The following is a 24256-nucleotide window of genomic DNA, read 5'->3' as shown; positions in this document are numbered from 1 at the left end:
ATCAGTGCACCATCTTCGGGAGGGAGAAAAATTTAAAACTCAAAAGCTTATGGAAGTGATTGTTGATAAATCAAAATAAACTAATAAAATTTTTTCAAAAAAAAATACGAATTGGTCTCAGGCCATCAAAGAGCTCAAAAAGGATTTTGAAAATCAAGTAGGAGAGACAGTGGAAAAATTGGGAAGAGAAATGAGAGTGATGCAAGAAAATCAGGAAAAAAGAGTCAACAACCTGGTAAAGGTGACACAAAAAAATAGTGAAGAAAATAACACCTTAAAAACAGACTACACTAAATGGTAAAAGAGGTCCAAAAAGCCAATGAGCAGAAGAATGCTTTAAAAAGCAGAATTGGCCCAATGTAAAAAAGGATCCAAAAGTTCACTGGAGAAAATAATTTCTTAACAATTAGAATGGAGCAAATGGAAATTAATGACTTTATGAGAAATCAAGAAACAATAAAACAAAACCAAAAGAATGAAAAAAACAGAAGACAATGTGAAACATCTCACTAGAAAAACAACCGACCAGGAAAACAGACCCAGGAGAGAAAATTTTAAAAATTGTTGGACTACCTGAAAGCCATGATCAAGAAAAGAGCCTAGACATCTTCTTTCAAGAAATTATCAAGGAAAACTACATATAACACTTATATAGAAGTGCTATAAGACATGCTTAGCAGGATGCTCTCAGAAAAACCTGGAGAGACTTGCATGGGATGATACAAAGTGAAATGTACTGTGTATAAAGTAAAAGTAATATTGTAAGATGATCAGCTGTGAATGACTTAGCTATTCTCAGCAATACAATGATCCAAGACAACTCTGAAGGACTTATGATGAAAAATGCTATCTGTCCCCCCAAAAAAGAACTGATGGTATGTGAATACAGACTGAAGCATATTTTTTAAACTTTTTTTTTTGAGTTTTTTTTGTCTGTTTTCTTTCACAATATGACTATTATGGATATGTTTTAGACGACTACATAGATACATCGAATTACTTGCCTTCTGAATAGGGGGTGGGAAGCGTGGGAAGGGAAGAAGGGAGAGAATTTGGAACTTGAAGTTTTAAAAATGAATGTTAAAAATTGTTTTACAGGTAACTGGGAAAAAATAAAATAAAATAATAATAAAAATTTAACAAAACAAAAAGAGTTCAGCCTATCTACAAAGGAAAAACAAGTGACTAAAGAACGCCATATTATCATAGATATTTGGAATGTTCCCCCACGCATCTTTCTTCCATGCCACCATCCCCCAGCTTGGCAGATTACACTCTGATGTATGAGAGCTCTACACAACCTAGCCCAGATCTAGCACCTTCATGTTGCTCTCAGGCCATTTTCAGGCCAAAGTGCTTACCTCTGTGCCCCTCCCCCTTTTCCACATCTACCTTTGTGAACATTAATCAAGTCATCATTACCATTTCTGGAAAGATCATGTCAATATATTGCTGCATGGCTCTATCCATAATCCCAATGACTTCTTAACCTAAAACATCCCTCTGAATCACCACTTTTTTCTATGTTGTTATCTTTCTTGTGGGCAGCGAGTGTCTTTCTTTTCAGTATTTGTATCTTCTGTGCTTACTTAGCATAGTGCCTGGTACACAGCAAGGGTTTAATAAAATGCTTCGTCATTCATTCATTCTTCAAACTCTGATACACAAATGTATGTACAATCTACAGAGTCTATCCAACAGCATATATTTCTTGGACACTTCAGATGGAGAAGGAGTTGGATACAACAGGTAATGGGCTGGATTGTCTGTGGGAAACTCCTCTGTACTTTTAATGAATTTATGCTTCTCCTGAAAAACAAAGGCCCATCTTCTGAACATCAAAACTTTTCCAGCAATACTGTATGACTAGAAGTCACAGAACAGCAAAATCTTCAAAGGATTAAAGTCGCAGGTCACTCAAAGAGAAAGGGAAAGGTATCCAGTATGTAGGAGATTTTCTCTGCTTTATGGGTTGTGATGACAAAAGAATTCTTGTCGAGTGGCCAACATAGAGATGACAAAATACAGACCCTCTCTATACTTAGCTAGACTTGTACTCACAAAACTACAACATATTACCAAAGATGAAATGTGTAAGAAGGGGCATAAAAGATATCAGATGAGTCTAACTGAAATGGAGTGATGTATCTATTTAATAAGAGAAAAGTTTAATAAACTTTGAATAACTCTGGAACTATGATGGTGAAATGGAAATTGGAAATTCCCCTTTAAATTAATAAGATCACTCAAATAAATAGGTTCAGTTCAAATCTCGGTCATGACCGTTCCATATCTCCTGAGTGTTCTTGGCCTAGCATTCCAGGAACTAGCCATTCCTAGGTCACGTTGACATGGAGGGTTGGCTCCTCTCCTTGTGAGACGTGATGTTATTAAAAAACAAAATACCAAGCCTCAGGCAGATGGGAGCGTGGCTAAGGTCAGATGTGTATTGAACAAACCATGAATAGCGCATGCATCAAAAAGGGCTTCTTGGCCCCAAGCCTTCTTTGTTTAGAACAATATAAAAACACTGCGTCCTGTAAGCCCGCTGAGCCTCACCCTCGGGAAGGACGCTTCGCCCGGGAAAATCTTTACACAATTCAAGTTTGTACGGGCTGCAACGGGGCTCCCAGCCGTTGATTGACTTTGGAGGTTCCCTTGAATTGGTGATGTATTCTCTTCCATTACCGACTCTCTTGATCGGTGCTATATTATTGATTGTTCTTATTATTTATGCTTTCTATGCAAATTCAAACTATCTGTGCTTTGCTTCTTCTAAATAAATTATCTATTTCCTATTATTTTCTGGTGCATTGGAGAGTGTCATTTATAGGAGCGAATCCGAACCTCACTAAATCCTATTAATACAGATGGTACCCGCAAAATGTCAGATATCTAGAGGCAGGCCCCCAGAAAGTTTGGTGGATACTCTTATGAAGGACTTATAGTGGTCAAAACTTATATGGGATGTCAGAAAGCATTGATGGGTACCAGGCTTGTCATCAATGTGATGATTCCCTCTAGTAGTGAACATCGACCTATACAAGTACTAAAGTAAGTAAAATAACTGGCTATAACAGGACAAAATAACAGCCTAGGAAGTATAGATTATCTTATCTAATCAGAGAGATAATTACATTGACTACACATATACACAGAGCCAAAGAAAATGCATACAGCCATAAGCATGAGGAAGTTCAATAAATATGCTCCTAAAAGTGAACTTTCTATGACCCCATTTTCATATAAATTAAACCAAGATTTTTAGTGATATTGAATGATTTAATACAATCTTTTATAAATAATCATGCCATACAAATTATAATATTATGATTCTTAACTTGTTTCTATAGTCCTTACTTTTTTAACTTCATTCACCCTACTTCATTTAGTTCTATTATGTATTGACATAAAAGTGATGCTTTCAAACAAAGCCGATGTAACCAAGATTAGAAGGGAAGCAGAATGCTAGGAAACAATTTGTTTCCTAACAAACAGTGTCTCTGATAAAGGCCTTATTCCTCAAATATATAGAGAACTGAGTCAAATTTGTAAGAATACACATCATTCCCCAATTGATAAATGGTCAAAGTGTATGAACAGGCAGTTTTCAGAGGAAGAAATTAAAGCTATCTATAGTCATATAAAAAATGCTCTAATCACTACTGATTAGAGAAATGCAAATCAAAACAACTCTGAGGTACCACATCACACCTAGCACATTGGCTAACATGACAAAACAGGAAAAAGATAAATGCTAATGAAGATGTGGGACAATTGGAATACTAACACATTGCTGGTGGAATTGTGAACTGATCAAACCATTCTGGGGAGCAATTTGGAACTATGCCCAAAGGGCTATAAAAATGTACATACTCTTTGACCCAGCAATACCACTTGTAGGTGGTATCTCTAGGTAGAGATCATTAAAAACAGGAAAAGGACCTATGTGAACAAAAATATATATAGCAGCTCTTTTTTGTGGTGGCAAAGAACTGGAAATTGAGAGGATGTCCATCAATTGGGGAATGGCTGAACAAGTTGTGGTATATGAATGTAATGGAATACTACTGTGCCATAAGAAATGAGGAGCAGGCAGACTTCAAAAAAACCTGCAAAGACTTATATGAACTGATACAGAGTGAAATGAGCAGAATCAGGAAAACATTGTAGACAGTAACAGCCACACTATGAGATGACTAACTTTGATAGACTTGGCTCTTTTCAGCAATGTCTCTAAGACAACTCCAAAACACTCACAATGGAAAATGCTGTCCATATCCAGAGAAAGAACACAGGAGTCTGAATGCAGATGGAAGTATACTATTTGCTCTCCTTTCATTTTGCTGTTTTCTTTCTCATGGTTCTTCCCATTAGATCTAATTCTTCTTTACATCATGACTAATGTGAAAACATGTTTAATATGAATGTATAAGTAGAGCCTATATCAGACTGCATGCCATCTTGAAAAGAGGGGGGGAGAGGAAAGGGGAAAAAATTTAAAACTCAAAATCTTATGGAAGTGAATGTTGAAAACTAAAAATAATTAAAAAATAAGTGATGCATTAAAGTACTATACAATTTATTTCATGGACCTTCAAAAATTAATGAATTAAGATTAGACTAGATAAAAGTAGCTTAACATTAAACAAATTTCCATTACCTCACAGTGCTGGCGAGAAGCTTGGATTTCACATTCATATTTGTTCTTTACAGATTCTAAGCAGAGTTCTCTATAGATTCCTACAATCAAACAAAAGTTCTATTGTTATTTAAGCAACAGCTTATTTTGTGCTTTTAGAAACTGACAAAGGATAAACTTGGAAGAGTGTGACAGCTGATTTTATTTTTCCATTAAAAAAATACCAAGACCTAAAATAGATACCAAAGACACATAGGCAGACACTTAATATTATTGTACCTTGAGGAATGATGAAAAAGACAATTTTAGAGAAGACTGAAACGTGAACTGACTCAAGGGGAAATAGTAGAACCAGGAAAACAAATATATCAGTTTTGACAGTAATATGTAGAATTTATCATATGCTTTTTTTTTTTTTAGGCAATTGGGGTTAAGTGACTTGCCGAGGGTCACACAGCCAGTCTGAGGCCAGACTTCAACTCAGGTCCTCCTGACTCCAGGGCTGGTGCTCAATTCACTGTGCCATCCAGCTGCCCCCTACATTTTTTTTTAAAGCAATCAATGTGAAATGTAGATTCACAGTCTCAGCAAATGTTTTGCTATGTGTTGCATGGAATTTCTCTCTTCTTGATGAAGCCATGTAGTGTAGGGTCAGTGTTTCAAATACTTTTTTAAATGATCACAATCCACTTGAAATAATATACTTTGAAGATTCTGCCTTGTTCCCAATTTTGTAAAAAGAGAACAACATGTAGTTTTTAAACTACAGAATATTACAGTAGATTGCAGAGTCAAGATCCAAAAAATTTATAACAGGCTTAGAATGAGGAACTGAATGTAAAAAGATAAAATTTAATGAAGATAAGCATAAAGTGCAATATTTGAGAAGCCTCAAGAGAAAGCGTCCTCCCCTTTACTCAATGTCTGCAAGTGAAGGGTGAGTAAGCATTTACTAAAGATGTTATAGATGATAGCCTTAGGAAAATCTACTGTTCAGGTAGTGCTTGGACTAAATGGCCTTGGAAGTCCCTTCCAACTTTGAAATCCTAACATTTTAGAAAAGCAATCATCTCTTTCCTTAAAGTCCTATAAGAAATGCTATAATCAAAATGCTTTGATTATTATTAAGTGGTATAAAAATCAATCAACTAATAAGAATGCAGTAAGCATCTACCTTGTGGCAAACACTACAATAAACAATGGGAATACAAAAACAAAAACAAAACAATCCCCTGCTCTTAAGGAATTTACATTCTATTGAAGTAAACCAGTACACAGAGAAGCATTAAGACTTTTAGAATATCCTGAATAAAAATATACAAAATAAATACAAGTTATTCTGGTGAGGAAGGCACTATCGGATGGGAGGATTAGCAAAGGCTTCACGTAGAAGGTGGCTTTTCACCTAAGCTTTCAAAGAAACCAGGACATTAATATAGGTGAGGAACAAATATATTTGAACCATAGAAAAAAAGTCTGCACAAAAGTATGGAGAGTTGGAATGTCATGAGAAGGAGACTGAGACCAATTAGGGAGGACCATAATGAGTGAAGGGGTGTAATGTATAATAAGCTTAAGGTAAGCTGGAACACAAAATGAAGTTTGTATTTGATCCCAGAAATAACAGGGAACAACTGAAATTTATTGAAAAAGGGAGTGACATGGTCAGACTTGTTCTTGGAGAGGAGATGAAAGATGCAAGAGATGCTGTGGAGACAGAACTCAAAAAACTTCTGAATAGAATGCTCACTTGGACTAAGGAAAGAAGTTCAAACCTTGCCTCCAAGACTTAATAGTTGTAAGACTATCAGCAAGTCTTACTTTTCTACATCTCAATTTCCTTAACTGTAATAATAATAATAATAGCTAAAGTACCCGCCCACACTGGTTTATTGTGAAGATCTAATATGTGAATGTATATAGAGCGGTTTACAAACTTTAAAGCACCCTATCAATGTCAGTTATAATAATAACTATTATTATTGTTAAAATACTGACTGAGGGTAGATCTTATTACAAATATAAACCTGAAATGTAAATATATTTGTTAAAAATCAAATATGTTGTCATTTACTTATTGCCTATGACTAAGCAATGCAAGAAAGCTTATTTGAACAAATGATTAGCTTTAAAATAGGATCCTAGTCAATGTGCTAAATGTACTTATCAGATAATACGTGTTTATTAAGAGCTGGATGCTAGGCACTGTGCCAGGTGCTAGGAATACAAAAACAAAAGTGAGACAGTCCCTCTGCAGAGAGAGAGAAAAGCTCATCTTAGGGGGATAAAGCATTAGCAGCTAGGAGGACTAGGAAAGGTTTCATGTAGAAGATGGTACCTGAGTTGAATCTTAAAGGAAACCAGAGATTGTAAGGTAAGAAAGAAGAGAAAGAGGAAGAGTATTCAATGCATGAGAGGTAACCTGTGCAAAGACACTGAGTAATAAAACTACAAAGGTAAAACAGAGCAAGTTAAAAGGGCTTTAAATGCCAAACAGAGGAGTTTATATTTGGTTCTGGGGGTAATATTGAACCCATGGAGTTAACCGAATAGGAGATGATGACACGGTCAAGCTTCCACTTTTGAAGCACACTTCAGCAACAGCATTGAGGATGGATTACAAGAAAAACGTGAGAGGGAAAAATCAGGAAGTTATTGCAACAGTCTAGGTGACAAGTTGCTTAACTGGGGTGGCTGGCAGTATGAATTAAAATAACATGACAGATTCAAGAAATATTGTGGCTATAGAAATAATAAGATTTGGCCACTGTTTAGATATGTGAAAAAGACTGAAGAGTCATATATGACACCAAGGTTGCAAGCCCAGGTTTCCAAAAGGTTAGTTCAGAATAGCAGAGGGTTTTGAGAGGAAAATTGGTGAGTTCTATTTTTAAACATGTCAAGTTTAATATATCTTTGAGACATCTGGTTCAAAAGGTCCAACAGACTGTTGATAATGATGCAAGACTGTAACTCAGGAAGAGATTAGGATTGTTTGAAGAGATTTGGAAGTCATCTGCACATAGATGATAACTGTACCCCTGGAAGCTTATAAGGTCACCAAGTAAGAGAGTATAGAAAGAAAAGAGAAATGACTTACGACAGTCACTGGGGTACATCTGCAGTCAGGAAGTGCGACATGGATGATGATCCAGGAAAGGAGGCAGAGAGGAAGACAAAAAGTCACGGGAAGGATCACGAAAGAGAAATGTCATAAAAATCCAAGGAAGTGAGAGTATCCAGGAGTAGAGTGTGGTCAACAGTAGCACAGAGAAGTCAAGAAGAATAAGGATTGATTAAGTGCCTAAAGCATGAACATTGCATTTTTATCTTTTTATCCCCAGTACCTAGCACAGTATATGGCAAATAATATATGCTTAATAAATGTTTGTTGATTGAGAAAAAGCCATCAGACTGGGAGAATATTACTGACTTGGGAGAATAATTTCAGCTGAATGGTGTTGTCAGAAGCTAGATAGCAGAGGTTTTAGGAGAGAATGACAGAAGAGGAAGTGGAAGGAACAGGCATAGATAGCTATTTAAAGGAGTTTGGCTAAGGAAAGGAGGAGAGACACTGGACAACAGGTTGCGGGAATGGTCATATCTAATGAGGGCTTTTTCAGGATAGGAGAAATTTGGACAGGTATGTTGGCAGCAGAGAAGGAACAAGTAGATGGAGAGAGATTAAAGATTAAAAATAATCAGGAGAGAGGGGATGATAGGGGCAACATCCTGGAAAAGATAGAGGGATATGTATAAAGGGGCTAGCTTTGGTGAGGAGGGCCAGCTTGTCTAGTATTCTATCACAGGACAGAATACTAGAGCAAAGTAAAGGATTATGTCAAGGAGTTTGCGTGGTGAGAAGAGGGAGCTTACAGTGAATAGCCTTTATTTTCCCAGTAAAGTATGAGGTATAACCCTTAGCTGGAAGAAGATAGGGTGATTTGAGGAAATGGTACAAGAAGCTTGAGGAGAGAGTAGGTTTCAGCTAGTTGCTGTGGTAATTAGGATAGAGAATCAGTTAAGGAGGCATCAAAGGATTGCCTTGCTGCAGTGAGGGCCTAGGTAAGATTAGATTTGTAATCAACAAGGTTGTGTGACTTCCAGTAGCTCCATTCTGTAGTACAAGAATATTCCAAGGCTGGAATCTGACAAAACATGAGCAGTGGTGATAGGATAAAAGATTTGAGAGATCAAGCTCCTACTCAATGTTTTGATCATATACTGATCAATAAATCAAAGCAGCAGCCATTATTACTGCAAAAGTCAATTTTTACTGATGCCTTAAAGAAATTCTACTATAAGAAGCAAGAAAGTGTCAATATTCTACGGATCTGGTTTTTCTTCAGTCTGTGTAGTCCTTCTACCATTGAAGATTACAAGACTTTTAACTTAGGATATAAAGTATTGGGTGAATGGCATGAAGATATATATAGTAGATACTTAATAAATGTTTGTTGAATTCAATCTGGATAGTCATCTGACTTTGTGATTTGCTAACAGAAAGTTAAACTTTGGAAGGACACCTGTCATCTATCCTTAAGTCCCTTACATAAAGTGCTTTGTTCTTATATTGTTTTCACACGTATAAATCGTCTCCCTCCAAGAGCATGAATTCCTTGTGGGTTCCTTACATATATTTCCCACAGCACTTGTAGAAAGTGAACACATAGCAGGTGCTTAAAAAAAGTAATGTTTATTAATAATGAAAAGAATATGCTGTGGTCAAAGTAAACGTGCACTCAATCTTTCAGTAACATTACAAACAATAAAATACATTCATTTTATAAGTATCCTTTAAGTGGAAATTAAGTAGAAATGAATTTTTCATATTCCTACCTGCTACCTTTGTTCGGATTTGCATATTTTCTTGCAAAGTTGCCAATGGTTCCAAATATTCTGGTGCCTTCCCAGCTATCACTTCTTGTAGCTTTGCATCCACTTGACTTAATCGTTCTTTATAAAGTCTTAATATAAAGCAAAAAATATTAAAAATATTCATTTTAAAAATCAGTTCAACAAAACAGTTCAGTTTCTACATCATCTTTGTCTAATCTCATACACATTCAATCTATTAAATTCATTCTGGTTTAACTTCATCTTAAATGTGAAACTCAGTTATTTTACTTGCTTTTACAGATATATTATTCACTACCAAATTCACATCTCTATTTTTTTCAGGAACAAAAGAATTAAAATAACTATCCTCTGGCTCCCTTTAAAAAATTTAAATAGTTCTTTTTAAATTATCTAAGTTCTAATTTTTAAAATGGTTTTAACTTAACACAAGTTTGACAAAGAGAACTATAAGAGGCTATATCATACTAAGACATACTTAGTAAAGTTTGTTAACTAGTAAAGCTAGTAAAGTTTTACAAGTTTACCAAGACTATGAGAACTAAGACTATAAGAAAAAAGATCACATAGAAAAAGAAAGTTTAAAAAGAAACTTACAAAGAACAAAAGTATGTAAACATTAGCTTTTTTTGTGCTTTTTAAACAAACCCTGAATTTTCTCCTGTTACCATCTCCTGAACAACTGATGCTATCTAGTCTGTGCTCATTTTAAAAATCAACAAGAAGCTAAGGCATTAGCAATTTGGCATTCCCAGCTTATCCAGGTAGAAATTTAACAAATTATGAAATAAGTTGAAAAATCACCTACTGAAAGACAAATGAGCATGTATAGTTAGCCTACCCAATTAGCATGTCCGATTACACAAACTACTCATTATGCCACTGCTACATGATTTCACTGTATGAAATCCTTCAATGGTTCCTTAGTGCCAATTCATTAATAAAAGTCCAAATTCCTTAGCCTGCCATTCCAAAGGCCCCCAATCTGACTTTTCTAATCTTACTTTATTCCTTGATCTTCTCTCTCTGTCTCTGTCTCCCAACAAAATTTAAAATTATTCACTGGTCACAGAACACATCCTTCCAACTTCTCCTGTGCTCGCTTTTTTGTTCGTTGACATCCTACCTATCTTTCAACACTTAATTAAAATTCTACCTTCTCTGTTCCCCCTCAAATACAGATGATCTCTCCTTGATCTGACTTCTTGGCATTTGGTACAATTACATCTTTATTTCTACTATATTTATCTACATACATGCCTAATCACTCCTACTAGGCTATAAGTTCCTTGAGGAGAGGAACCATGTCTTATTAATGGCTCCAACCCTCCCAGTGTCCATTCACATGGAGAGTAACAAATATAAATGTTTATTAAGAAAAGAATGAAGCAGGGCAGCTAGGTAGCACAGTGAATAGAGTACTGGCCCTGGAGTCAGGAGGACCTGAATTCAAATCCAGTCTCAGACCAGGCACTTGACACTTACTAGCTGTGTGACCCTGGGCAAGTCACTTAACCCCAACTGCCTCGGGGGAAAAAAGAAAGAAAGAAAAGAATGAAACACTCAGCTTCATTCTGGCTATCAAAGACAGTATGTTCAGAATTGACCAATTACTCTTAGAAGTATTGTCGTACAAAAGAAGTAACACCTACTGTTAGGAATTGATGATTTAAAACACAATGACAAAGTAATCAGGATACTACTGAATGCTATTTTGTGTTTGGTGACACAGTGCTGGCCCTGGAGTTCAAATCCAACCTCAGACACTTACTAGCTGGGTGACCCAGGACAAGTCATTTAACTTCTCTTAGCCTTGGTTTCCTCATCTATAAAATGGGGATAATAATACCTGCTTCTCAGGATTGCTGTTGAAGATAAAATGGGATATTTGTAAAGAGCTTGGCAAACCTTAAAGCAAATGGTAGCTATTATTATTTATTGGTGGGGAAGAGAGAGGCGATATGATCAGATTTGGCTGTAGGAAGCTTTAGCAGCTACACAGAGAGCATATAGGACCCTGGGGACATCTACTCAACCTCCTTATTTCACAATTAAGGAAACTTGGGCTCAGGGAGAGTAAGTGTCTTACCCAACGTCACATAGCTAGCAAACATCAAATTTGAACTCAGGTTCTCTGATATGAGTAAGTAACGTTTACTCTATAATACATTCAAAAGCTAAGTCTACAAAAAGTATTGAAAAGTTATTTCCACCATTTTGATGCTGCAAAATAAAGGAGTTAGTTTATAGTGAGGTGCAAATTAACTAATCAAACAAAATTAAATTTACTGAGACAATAAATCTTACTTTTTACATCTTTAAAATAATTTTAATATGTATTATGTCCTCCTTTTACTCCAATCATTTCTTTTATTTATTTTTTTTTTTAGGCAATTGGGGTTAAGTGACTCACCCGGGGTCACACAGCTAGTAAGTGTCAAGTGTTTGGTCTGAGGCCGGATTTGAACTCAGGTCCTCCTGACTTCAGGGCCAGTGCTCTATCCACTGCACCACTTAGCTGCCCCTCCAATCATTTCTTTTACATGATCTGGCATTAAGTTAACAAAAGTTTGACACATTCTTTAATTCTTCACAAAAGGACACTTTTATCACACCAGATACATTAAATATACCTTTGACAAAGTCCATTTTTCATAGTCTAGCTTTAATTATAGACCACAGATTTTTTTTAGCAGTATTTGAAACCAGCAAGTTCCCAAACTACTGAAACAACTTTCTCTTGTAGATAAATTTCTTAACCTTCAAGATGAGTGTGGCAAGGTCATTTTGCAATACTGATTCCATTTTCTTTGGGGAATTTACGTAATTCCAGAACAATTCTGCTTCCTAGAATATCAATGTATTTTTCAGAGTTCATTTCCTCAATGGGGATAAAACTTCAAAGTCCATTAGAAGTAATAAATTCCCAAAATACTTTTTGGTGAATGTGTGGGACAAGTGAAAGTTTCTCATGTGAGATGTCAGCTATGCTCCAAAAATGTAGTAAGGCTTCAGCATGAGCTGGGCCTAAGTTTCATTTTTGTTTCTGGGGAATGGGGTTGTGCACCAGCTGCCCACTCCCCTCCCTTGTTTTGTAACCATCCCTTCTTTTGTTTTGTACCTTATCTTTACCAAATAAGGCAATCCTCTAGCTCCCAAGCTTGTTTTGAGTAAAATGTATCTCTTGGGTTCTAAATATAGACTGTGAGTTCTCTTGCCTCAACCAATGATGATAAAGAGATTGAGAGAAACAAATGGGGAGGGGGTTTCTTGAAGTGGTTTGTCTAAGAGTATATAACTACTTGCTGCTATTTGTGCTTTGCCTCACTACTCCAGTCCGCCCTGGGTAGGTGATGCCCAACTCTTGCTTGAGACTTGCTAAAATAAAACCTTCTGTTTTCTACCTGGAGAAACCTCTGAGTTTTTATTTGATGGTCTCAATCCCACTCAGTAGGGGTTCATCTGGGATTTTCTTTGATTAGGGAGGGGGCTTCCTTGCCGAGGTCAAGGCCAAGCACGCATCCAAGATTTCTCAGAGGCCTTGAGCTCCGGAGGGAGGTTGCTGCCTAGTCATTGCAATAAACCCAAAAAGCGGGACTCTGAGAAACAGAAGGTTGTTAGGGCTCTGACGATTAAAAACGAAACTAAGAAATTCCGGCTAGCCGGTGAGTGAGAGCAGTCACATAAGTTGTACCCATGCAACCCAGAGGTAAGCACTCAGGGGTCTGGAGGTAATTGGCATAGGGTGAGGGCCCTTTAGGAAGGACTCTAGTTTAGGTGGAGTCCGGGACTAGTCAAATTGCGGAATAGATACCTCATCGGAAGGACGCCGCTGAGAAAGCTTCATGGGTGACTGGTGAGGAGTGGGCAACCCTCCCCGGTGATTTGGCTGAGTCTGTCTTTAGACTCGGGGAGTTCAGTGACGGCTCCCGTAAATTCCCTAGGTGAGGACCTGGGAGGTCCCTAGAAATGTAAGGGACAATCTAAATTTGTGCAGTTGAAGCGCAAATGTAAGGGACAATCTAAATCTGCACAGTCAGAGGGCAAATGTGAGGCACCTATAGACAGTCCTTTAGGCAATCGATTATAGAATTGGAATGGACTACCAAAATATAGAGGAAAAGATAAAAAGAAAATGATTAAATATGATTCGATGATTTGAGGATTCTACAGGGTAGAGGGTTGTTGTATGTCTATTTTCTTTTTTGTGTTTGTGTCTGTGCATGGTGTGAATGAGTGTTAACAGTGTTTGATAGTAAAAGAATTGGCAAGAAAAGCATTCTGAGTGCTACAGCTGGACTCTGGAGTGTGGCTTTCTTTCTCTCCCCTCTCACTCACTGATAACAGCAGCCTCAGAGGAGTGAGGCTGGATGGAAGAGAGAAAGAGAGAAAAATACTTTATTAGTTAGGTTATATGATTGCTAAAAAGCAAGTTGATAAGGATTTTCGAAGTGTTAGGTCAGAATTAGAAAGAAATAAGATATGTACAGTTTTAAAGGGACTTTAATCAAAGTCCATTAGAAAGAAAGGCAAGAAAGTTTAAGCATGTAGGAGAGAGGAGTACGTGCAGAAAGCTTAAGGAAGGTATAATTTATTTGCATGGTATGAATAGAGGGTTTTGAAAGTAAGAAGGTTTTGAAACCTTTGGAAAAAAAAATAATTTCTCTCTCTCTCTGCATTCTAATTCTGGTCAAATTTGAGTGTGGAGACAAAGAGAGAAAAAGGGAACCTTTTCCCCTCAGATTAAAAAGAGAGATAGCACTTAATCTTTTCTGCCTCTCACAAAAGAGAGAAGTTTCTGTGTACCAGAACATAAACAAAAGGTAATTTATGGGCAGCCGGGGGGCTGTGGCTTGTTGGGGATGACTGGGTTTGACTGTTGCCAAGACCATGATGTTTCCCCACGAGCCCCAACTCATTCAAATAGGTAAAAATGTGATGTTTTTAATTTGAGAACTTATTTACTGTTTGGCACTAAAGTAAAGTGAAAGAACTAAAGAACAGTGGGAAAATTGTGTAAGGTGAGTGAATGGTTTAGAATGCATAGTAAAATTGTAAAAGCAGTTTGGGAAGAGAGAGGGAGGGAGAGCCTTATTCAATTATCTCCCTTCAGATTTGCACAAAGAAAGCTGAATAGCTTTAGATGGTTTAAGTAAGTTAAGAAGGTGTGAAGAAGTGGTATGTTTTAAAGTAGAAGGATGGAAAAATAAGATTCTTTTTTTTTCCCTAATTTAAAAACCAATAGATAAAGTTATGGAGAGACGGAAGGAATTATGTCGACCCATCTTTCAGGCTAGATCCGTGGGTGTATTCTATTAGATCTAATATGGATACTGACTATGGTAAAGAGATTGGTTATTGTGGGAAAGCAAAAAGAAGTAATTAGAATACTGGCCCAGTACATTTTAAACTGACCTGATTATAATAGGTGATTCTAAACTGTTTGTAAAACTTTTGCAAGAAAATGTGGACATGAATTTGTGGATAATATCCCTTTATAAAGGGCCAAGGATATTGAATTTAGAAATGTGTATCTGTATAATTTTGAGAGCACATATTGTTATTTGGCATTAAGAAATTTATTAACTATGTGGTCCCAGGAGACTGCTGAATCTGGTGAAGGGCTCTAGAAAGAAAGAAAGATTTTTTTTATTGAGTCTGTTTTCAATTGTATTAGTTATGTTGCTGGAAGGGCAATTTCTTTTATAATCTGGAATGTTAAATTAATTGTGCCTTCAGGGAAAAGAGAAAAAGGAATGAATCTGGCTGTTGGGGCATTCTATATGATCCTGTTTTGTAACATTTCCTTTTTAAGTACTATAATTTAAGAAAGCATAAAATTTCCAAATTTTGTCTTGATTTAAGGGGCATTTTCACTTAAATTGTTTTGCTACATTTGTGAGATTGTTGACTAGGTTGTTTGGGGTTACTGCTTTGATGTTAAGCCCTAGAATTGTTAATTGATTATTTGTGTGTCAAAAGAAGGGGCACAAGGCAATTGCTCCTTACGTTGAAAACTTGCCAAGATCTCTGGAAACCAACAGGGGGAAAGTTAACATAACCCCTCTTAAGATCAAATTGAGGGAACCCACTACAGTGGTAAGAGTAAAACAATATCCTGTATCTCTAGAGGAGAGACAAGGACTTAGACCAGTGATTCAGGGGCTATTGAAAGGGGGACTTCTTGAACCCTGTATTTCCCCCTTCAATATTCCCATCTTGCTGGCCCGGAAAGGGGATGGAACATATAGACTAGTCCAAGATTTAAGGGAATTAACAAGGTTGTATTACCATCCCACCCAGTGCTCCCTGACCTCTACACAATCTTGGGAAGGGTAAATGAAGGCAGTAGGTGGTTCAGTGTAATTGATTTAAAAGATGCATTCTGGGCCTGTCCCTTAGACCCTAGTAGTAGGGATATCTTTGCCTTTGAGTGGGAGGATCCTGAGACTGGGAGGAAGCAGCAGTATAGGTGGTGTGTCCTGCCCCAGGGGTATACCGAATCACCAAATTTGTTTGGACAAGTCCTTGAGAGAATCCTGGAAGGGTTTAGAGCTCCCCTTGGGGCATCGGTATTACAATATGTAGATGATTTGCCAGTGACAGGTAACAGAGAGAATAGAGACTAATAAGGCCTCAATCAAACTGATAAACTATTTGGGATCAGAAGGTTTGAGGATTTTCAATCAAACATAAATTACAATTTGTGGAACAAGAGGTGAAATATCTGGGACATTTAATAATTGAGGGGCAGAAGAAGCTGGACCCACAGCGGGTGGCAGGAATCCTTCAAACTCCCCTCCCAAAACTAAGAGGGAACTCAGAAAGTTCCTGGGGCTAGTAGGATACTGTAGAAATTGGATTGATTCATATGCGTCCCTCACAAAACCTTTGCACCAATACTTATTGGAAGAAGAACCAGAGCAAATTAGATGAGGCCCTGAAGGGGAGGGGGGGATTTAAGAAGTTAAAGGAGGTCCTCATCTCCCCTCCTGTTTTGACACTCCCCTCACTGAAGAAACCCTTTCACTTATTTGTGAATGTGGACAAAGGGATAGCGCTGGGGGTCTTGACCCAAGTAAGAGAGGGCAGAAGAGAGCCGTGGCTTTCTAATCAAAAATCTCAGATTCTGTGGCTAGAGGATGGCCAACCTGTATTCAAGCAGTGGCAGCTACTGCTATACTAGTGGAAGAGAGTAGAAAGCTGACCTTTGGGGGAAGCTTGAGAGTGAGCCCTCCCCATCAGGTACAAGCCATCCTGAATCAAAGGGCAGAGAGGTGGCTTACAGATTCCAGAATTCTCAAATATGAAGCCATATTATTGGAGAAAGATGATTTAATATTATCACAAGATAATAACTTAAGTCCTGCCTCTTTTCTGACTTCAGGGGGCAGAGATACATCTGAATTAGAGCATTATTGTATTGACTTTATTAACTCAGTCTCGGGTTCGGGAGGATTTATAAGAATCCCCCATTCCCGGAGGAATCAATTTGTTTATTGATGGTTCCTCTAGGGTGGTGGAAGGGAAAAGAAGGAACAGATATGCTGTCATTAATGGAGATCAAGAATCCTTGGTTGAGGTGGGAAGTTTACCAAAAAATTGGTCTGCCCAAATATGTGAACTATATGCCTTAAATCGGGCATTAAAATTATTAAAAGGGCAATGTTTACACTGATTCAAAGTATGCCTGGGGAGTAGTACATACTTTTGAGAGAATATGGGAGGAAAAGGGGCAAGGTTAACTGCCCTGAGAAGAGAACTTGTTGGAATTGTGCAGTTCCTAGACAATGAATTTAGTTTGCTGAGAAGCTGCAAGTTTATGTTCAGTAGATAGAAATGATTTTTGATGATTGGCTTTTACACCTGGGCAAGTTTAAATTTGAGAAGGAAAGATGTAAAGTGAGATCTCCTATGTACATGAGTCCTGGTAAATCCTTATTGCTTATTGCAACTCCATGAGAGTAAAAGTAACTATATCTGGTTTTAAGCTGTGATTAGTGAGACTTGCTGTTTGAGAAAAAGACTTTTCGGACTATAACTAATTTTGTTTAGAGTTTGAATTTGGGTATAATTGTCTGCATTAAATCAGTATCTGAGACAAATGCCACAAGGACAGGTGGAGGTCTATTTAGAGGAAATGTGATTTATTTGGGAAAAAGCCAAGGGGACAATCTTATCCTCAATCTAGGACGGGATCCTCCTGGCTGTTTCCCCAATGTGTTCCTTTGGAAAAGAATGTTTCCCACCTGACTATTTCTGAGTCTGGCTATGAGATGTAACAGATACTGCATGATTGGAGAACTGTGACTCAGTCTGAATTTAAAGCTAAGGATGTCATACGTGATATGTCACATGTCCCTGCTCTTTTTCCTTCTATAGGAAGTTTCTATAATCAGAAGATTTAACAAATTTACTAAAATAATTGATTATGGAACATCTTAGGTTATTATAGAACTGTGACCAGTGTTCCTGTATGAGTTAGGGTCTTTTAATTCTTGGTAATGGTATGGAGATAATCAGGGGCTTGTAAGAATGTTATTTGTTATTTGGATAATATCATACTTATCTAAAGTTTTGTCACCATTGATTAATAATGTTAAAAGAAGAATGGCTTGTGGAAATGCCATCAAAGAAACAAGGCATGACTAAAATTTTAAGATTTTATATATATACTGTGTTAAAAATTGATATGTATGTACTGGAGCCTGTGATTAATTCCATAGTGAAGTCTCATCCCCCTGGTGAGGAAATTAATAATGGATTAATGTAAAGTATAAGACACTGGGTTCTGATGTGAATTTCTTAAACATGACAATTGGCCATGGTTCCAATTTTGAGTCTAAAATTGTGCTAAGGTCCCTTTTATAGGAGAATGGACAGAAAGCTGGTTCCAACAAGAAGATGATGCTGAGATGCTGTGCTGGAGATGGCTGGAGCAAATACCAAGGACAAGAGGACTTCATTGATGATGTTCCCTGCCAGACAGCTGTATAAGAAAAGCCTTTGGATTCTTAAAGGGACAATTACACTACTGTTTTCTTTTGGGTCTCTGTATCTGCATTTATAAAGGGACTGCTTCTTTGATCTGTCAATGTTTAGATTAATGCCTATATTTGCTTAAAGGGGTGATGGTTAGAGAGAGAGAAGAGAAAGAGTGGAGAATTTGAATTATTTAATGTGATTGTGAAAGGTACCAAGAGTGCCAAGTGTTAAAAATATCAAAGAATGATAATTTCTATATGTGATGATATGAAGATATAATTGATGTTATCTGAAGTTTATAGTTTACATTACAAAAATTATTATTGTTTCTAAATCGTACTGTGTTTCTAAAATTCTTAGACTGTAAAATTTGAGAGGAATTATTGACCTACTCCTGGTATGTCTCCCCACAATGCAACTAATTTGACCTAAATTCTTCTTCTTCCTGGGACAAACATCTGGGGGTACAAGTATATGATGATTTAAAAGGAACAAGCAAGCCACTGATACCTCTATTGCTAGCACGGTAAATGCAAATGGATGGGAAGATACTTGGCCTCCTGAAAGGATTATAAAGAAATATGGACCTGATACTTGGGCACAAGATAGGAGCTGGGGATATCAGACCCCAATATATATATTCTTAACAGAATAATTAGACTCCAAGCAGTGGTAGAAATTACTACTAATCAAACTGCTATGGCTACTGGTGGCCTCTTGTCTGTTTTTGTAGACCAAAGCAGGGAAGCTATCTTACAACACAGGTTAGTCTTGGATTATTTCCTAGCTGAGGAATGAGGTGTCTGAGGAAAACTGAACCTGTCCACTTGTTGCATGAAAATAGATGACGTGGGACAAACCATTAGAGATATTAATAAGGAAATTCGAAAGATGGCCCATGTTCCAGTTCAGACCTGGTCCTCTTCATTTAATACTCCCTGGTGGTCCTGGTTTGGGGGATCTTGGTGGAAGCAGGTATTATGGTTTTTGTTAATAGCAGTAAGTGGAGTCATACTACTCCCAGCGTGTGTCCCTTGCATGGTACAGTTAATTACTACAGTGCAAAGACCCTTTCTAGAATGATTAACCTGTCAGTGAGTCTATTAGACTAATGATATTAAGGAATCAAGTCAATCAGGAGGAAGGAAGGCCCAATTTTGATGAAATAGCAAATAGGGAAACTGAAGAAAATTGCCAGTTTTGGTGTGAGAAACTTTCAACTATGAAATGAGAGGTGGGAACTGTGTGGGACAAGTGAAAGTTTCTCATGTGAGATGTCAGCTATGCTCCAAAAATATAGTAAGGCTTCAGCGTGAGCTGGGCCTAAGTTTCACTTTTGTTTTTGGGGAATGGGGTTGTGCACCAGCTGCCCACCCCCCTCCCTTGTTTTGTAACCATCCCTTCTTTTGTTTTGTACCTTATCTTTACCAAATAAGGCAATCCTCTAGCTCCCAAGCTTGTTTTGAGTAAAATGTATCTCTTGGGTTCTAAATATAGACTGTGAGTTCTCTTGCCTCAACCAATGAGGATAAAGAGACTGAGAGAAACAAGTGGGGAGGGGGTTTCTTGGAGTGGTTTGTCTAAGAGTATATAACTGCTTGCTGCTGTTTGTGCTTTGCCTCACTACTCCAGTCCGCCCTGGGCAGGTTACACCCAACTCTCACGCGAGACTTGCTAAAATAAAACCACCTGCTTTCTACCTGGAGAAATCTCTGAGTTTTTATTTGGGAAAGTGGTCTCAATCCCACTCAGTGAATCTGAGTCTAATGATTCCTATAGTTTCCAGGGTCACCTGGACTTCAATGTTTGGTACCTCATTCTTTGTATTGTCTTGCCCAAGCTAAGTTTGTTTATTCACTGAAATGGTTAACAGGTTTTGTTGTTTTCATGGTCTTCTCAGTTTTCTTCCAACTCCAAGAAGCTTATGCTATACTGCAGAAAAATAGTGAAATAGCTCTTTTACTTTCTGGTTCAACTAAAGGTGTTTGCTTATTTTTTGAGGTTTAAATAAGCTTTTTATAGCAATTGTTTGTTGATTCTTGGTTTTTTTCATTTTCAACCACACTTTCCTCTGTGCTTCAGTGGTATGTTTCATTACCCCATGCCAACAGCTGTTGAAATACCTCTAATAATCAACAAAGGATATTTTTGATTGTTACAACTTTTGCACTTTCCTTGGAGTGATATCCATTCTTACAAGCCAAAATTGGAACATAACAAAAGACAGCAATTAAACACATATTATGGCACTAAATCCAGCATTCCTATGACAAAGAAATAACCAGAAATGGAAAAACAAACTCAATCTGCTTTCATTTGGTCAAGATCAGACATTATGAATTAATCTGCTGTCTGTAGCAGCACATATGCCTTACACTGATACCACAAAAAGAAACCATATCAAAAATATTGTTTGCTCCAAGTAATTCCCACACCACCGTAGATGATCTCTAAGCTTCTTTTCAGCGCCATTTTGAGACTGTGAATTACGAACTGGAAAGGAATGGCATGAATAAATGATTCAGATGATAGTTCTGCCTCATTTTAGTCCATAGTTCCTTTCCAATCAAACATTTTACCTATTAGCAACTCCAAGTAAAGTATTTAAGCTTCTACTCCGCTGGGTAAACTAGAGTCATTCAAAGATATATGTGCACCCACATGTACAAAAAATATTTACAGCAGCTCTTTTTGTGATGGCAAAGAATTGGAAATTGAGGGGATGTCCCTCAGTTGGGTAATGGCTGAACAAGTTGTGGTATATAAATGCAATGGAATACTATTGTATTATAAGAAATGATGAGCAGGAAGACTTCAGAAACACCTGGAAAAACTTGAATGAACTGATGCTGAGTGAAGGAGAATATTGTTCACAATATTGTTCACAATAACAGCCACACTCACTGTAAGATGACTAACTTTGATTGACTCATCTCTTCTTAGCAATGCAAGAATCCAAGACAACTCCAAAGGACTCATGATGGAAAATGCTGTCCACATCCAGAAAAAGAACTATGCAGTCTGAATGCAGATCAAAGTATATTATTTGCTTTCTCTTTTTTTTGTTTGTTTGTTTCTTCTTTCTCGTGGTTTCTCCCATTGGTTGCTGTAATTCTTCTTTACAATTTGACTAATGTGAAAATAGGTTCAATATGAATGTATACATACAGCCTATATCAAATTGCATTCCATCTTGGGGTGGGGGAAGGAGAGAGATAGGGAGAAAATTTGGAACTCAAAATCTTATGGAAGTGAATGTTAAAAACTAAAAATAAATTAATTAATTAAAAAATACGTTGTGCCACAAAATCAGCAAAATTCTACAACTCTTGGGTTTAAGATCTCAGAGGCTTACATGGAATTGAGGGAATCTGGTTCTTACCATTACAGAAAATGCATAATGGAGGGTTTTTTCCCTTAAAGTGTACACACACACACACACACACACACACACACACACACACACACGAATCATCTATACATATGTCTAGATAGAGAGGCAGCCTGGCATATGGAAAGCCAACATCAGAGTAAGGACAAAGAACAAGCTAGGCAAACTATAGTTGCTGTTGGTATGTGGAAAAGTTAATGTTTGGCACAAATGTAAATATACCAGTATCTTCCCCAAATATAAACTGTTGGCTCCTTATTACTCTAGTTCCCACTTCAATAACTCACTTGAACTTGAGTTCATGTCCTAGCTCTGAGACATATAGGCTATAGACAAGACTAAATTTTGCACATCTACATTGGTGAGGGAATTTCCTAACCAGGAATTACCTACATCAGCAAAATCACAAGTGGTACCAGCTAAAACCTTGTTTCTTCCTATCACAGTATGTTCCTTACTGTAGAGAATCCAAACTAATTTTAATATTAGTTTATAGATGACAAAATAGGAAGTCTCAGAAATGAAAAAAAAATAAATAATTACAATTCAACAAGAGTTACTAAGTACTTACTAAATGTACTACGATACAAAAATGAAATAGATTCTGCCCTCAAAGAGCTTTAGTCTAATGGGAGAAAAAAACAAGTATAAAGATAAGTAAATACAAAACAAAAACAAACTAATTCTGGGATGTGGGAAACACTAACAAATTGGAAAATAAGAAAAGGCTAATTTTAGGAGAAAGCACTAAAACTGAGCCTTAAAGGGAGACAAGAATTCCAGGAACCATAGGTGAGTAAGGAGGGCATTACAGGCATGGGGGAAGAGTCTACACAAAGATGAAGAGGCAGAAGATGAAATGGCATGTATGAGGAACTATAAAAAGGTCAATTTGGATGTACATACAGTATGTGTGGAGATGTGATGTGAAATCGGTACAGAAATATAGGTTTGAGTTAGACTGTGAAAGCCTTTCACAATATTACTTGAGGAACAGGGAAAAGTCAACTAGACTAGCACAGGCAAGAAATAATGAGAGCATGAATGAAGGCGGTGGCCGTACAGGTAGAAAAAGGGAGAGGTATGTAAGGGATTTTGTAGAGGTAGAACTGACAAGATCTGGCAACTGACTAGAATGAAAGAGTGAGACAGGGGGGAGAGTGGATAATAGCCCTCAAGAAAAATAGGTAAGTTAGGAGCCCAGGTTGGTTTGGAGAAAAAGATAATGAGTTGTTCTGACATGCTGATTTTGAGACATTTATGGGACATCCAGATGATGGAATATCTAGCACACAGAGAAGACATTGAGGACTGGAGATCAAAACAGAGACAAGGGCTAATCACATAGATTTGAGAGAGAGAAGTGAGAAAAGAATAATGCATTGCAAATCTAAGTATAAAGAATGTTTAAAATACCTGATTTTCATATTACTTGTTTCAACAGCTCCCCCCACCAGCATGGACAGTAAACTATATATCCAACTCTTAAAATTCATGCAATCTAGTTAGAGAAAAGGCTTGACAAAAATCAATAACATTCAGATGATAAACACCTTCATTTCATTTATTTGTCAACAGTTTTTACTGCCTTCACTTTCAAATATTTTACTTGTTAGCAACTACAGGTAAGTTAAGTGAGTTTTAACATTTCCTCTTTCATATCTATATTGTCAATATGCTAAAAGGCCAAGAAAAGATTACAAAACAAGCAGCAAGAACACAACAGAGTCAAGATGAGGGACTGAGCCACATAAAATAGATAATCAGTGCTTGAATAAATTCGGTTGAATACAATTATAGAGTGGCTGTGTAATGCAGTAGATTACAATAGCTAGCCTCCAAGACAAGAAGAAATGGATTCGAGTCCTGCCTCAGGTTGTAAAACCCTGGGTAACTCACAAATCTCAGTGCTCTGAGCAATTACCTAAGACTTTTAAGTTACAGAAAAATTGTTGATCTGCATTAAGAGAGTTTCTTTACTGGGGATTCCATATACCAATAAAATCAAAGGTTCAGACAAAAAATAATTAAAGTTTTTTGCTTCTCCCACCAATTTTACCTTAGACTACACAACTACACTTTGGCCATTTTAAAAAGAGCTAAGATGATACCCATTGTCTCCTTCATTCACTTGGATCATATACTGGTATTCAATGGACAATAAAAAATATTCTTCTGTCAAAACAACAAAAATAGGTGAATCTGTTTTTCATATTTTTGTGCCGATTTTACGTGTAATTTCAGATTTTGTTCATCACCCACAATTTTCACTGGAATCACAATTCTATACATTTAAAAATCAATTTTGCCAAAAAAAATTTATGATCACTTAACTCACCTAAAGGGCAGCTAGGTGGCCTAGAGTCAGGAGGATCCAACTT

At 37.1% G+C, this 24256-nt stretch overlaps 1 protein-coding gene across 3 annotated transcripts in view; it reads right to left on the bottom strand.

Moving 5' to 3' along the window:
* Positions 1 to 24256, bottom strand: part of BRMS1L (BRMS1 like transcriptional repressor) — a 161523-nt gene that overhangs the window by 47823 nt on the left and 89444 nt on the right. For all 3 annotated transcript variants that reach the window (XM_020991374.2, XM_020991377.2, XM_020991375.2), the window contains 2 exons: positions 9482 to 9609; positions 4664 to 4743 (listed from right to left, as the gene is read on the bottom strand). In XM_020991374.2, coding sequence (XP_020847033.1) covers positions 4664 to 4743; positions 9482 to 9609 — 208 coding nt within the window. The remainder of the gene's footprint in view (positions 1 to 4663; positions 4744 to 9481; positions 9610 to 24256) is intronic.

The sequence above is a fragment of the Phascolarctos cinereus genome, unplaced genomic scaffold (assembly GCF_003287225.1).
Source record: "Phascolarctos cinereus isolate Bilbo 61053 unplaced genomic scaffold, phaCin_HiC Scaffold_2;HRSCAF=192, whole genome shotgun sequence".
NCBI lineage: Eukaryota > Metazoa > Chordata > Mammalia > Diprotodontia > Phascolarctidae > Phascolarctos > Phascolarctos cinereus.
This window is presented reverse-complemented; position numbering and strand designations above follow the sequence as displayed.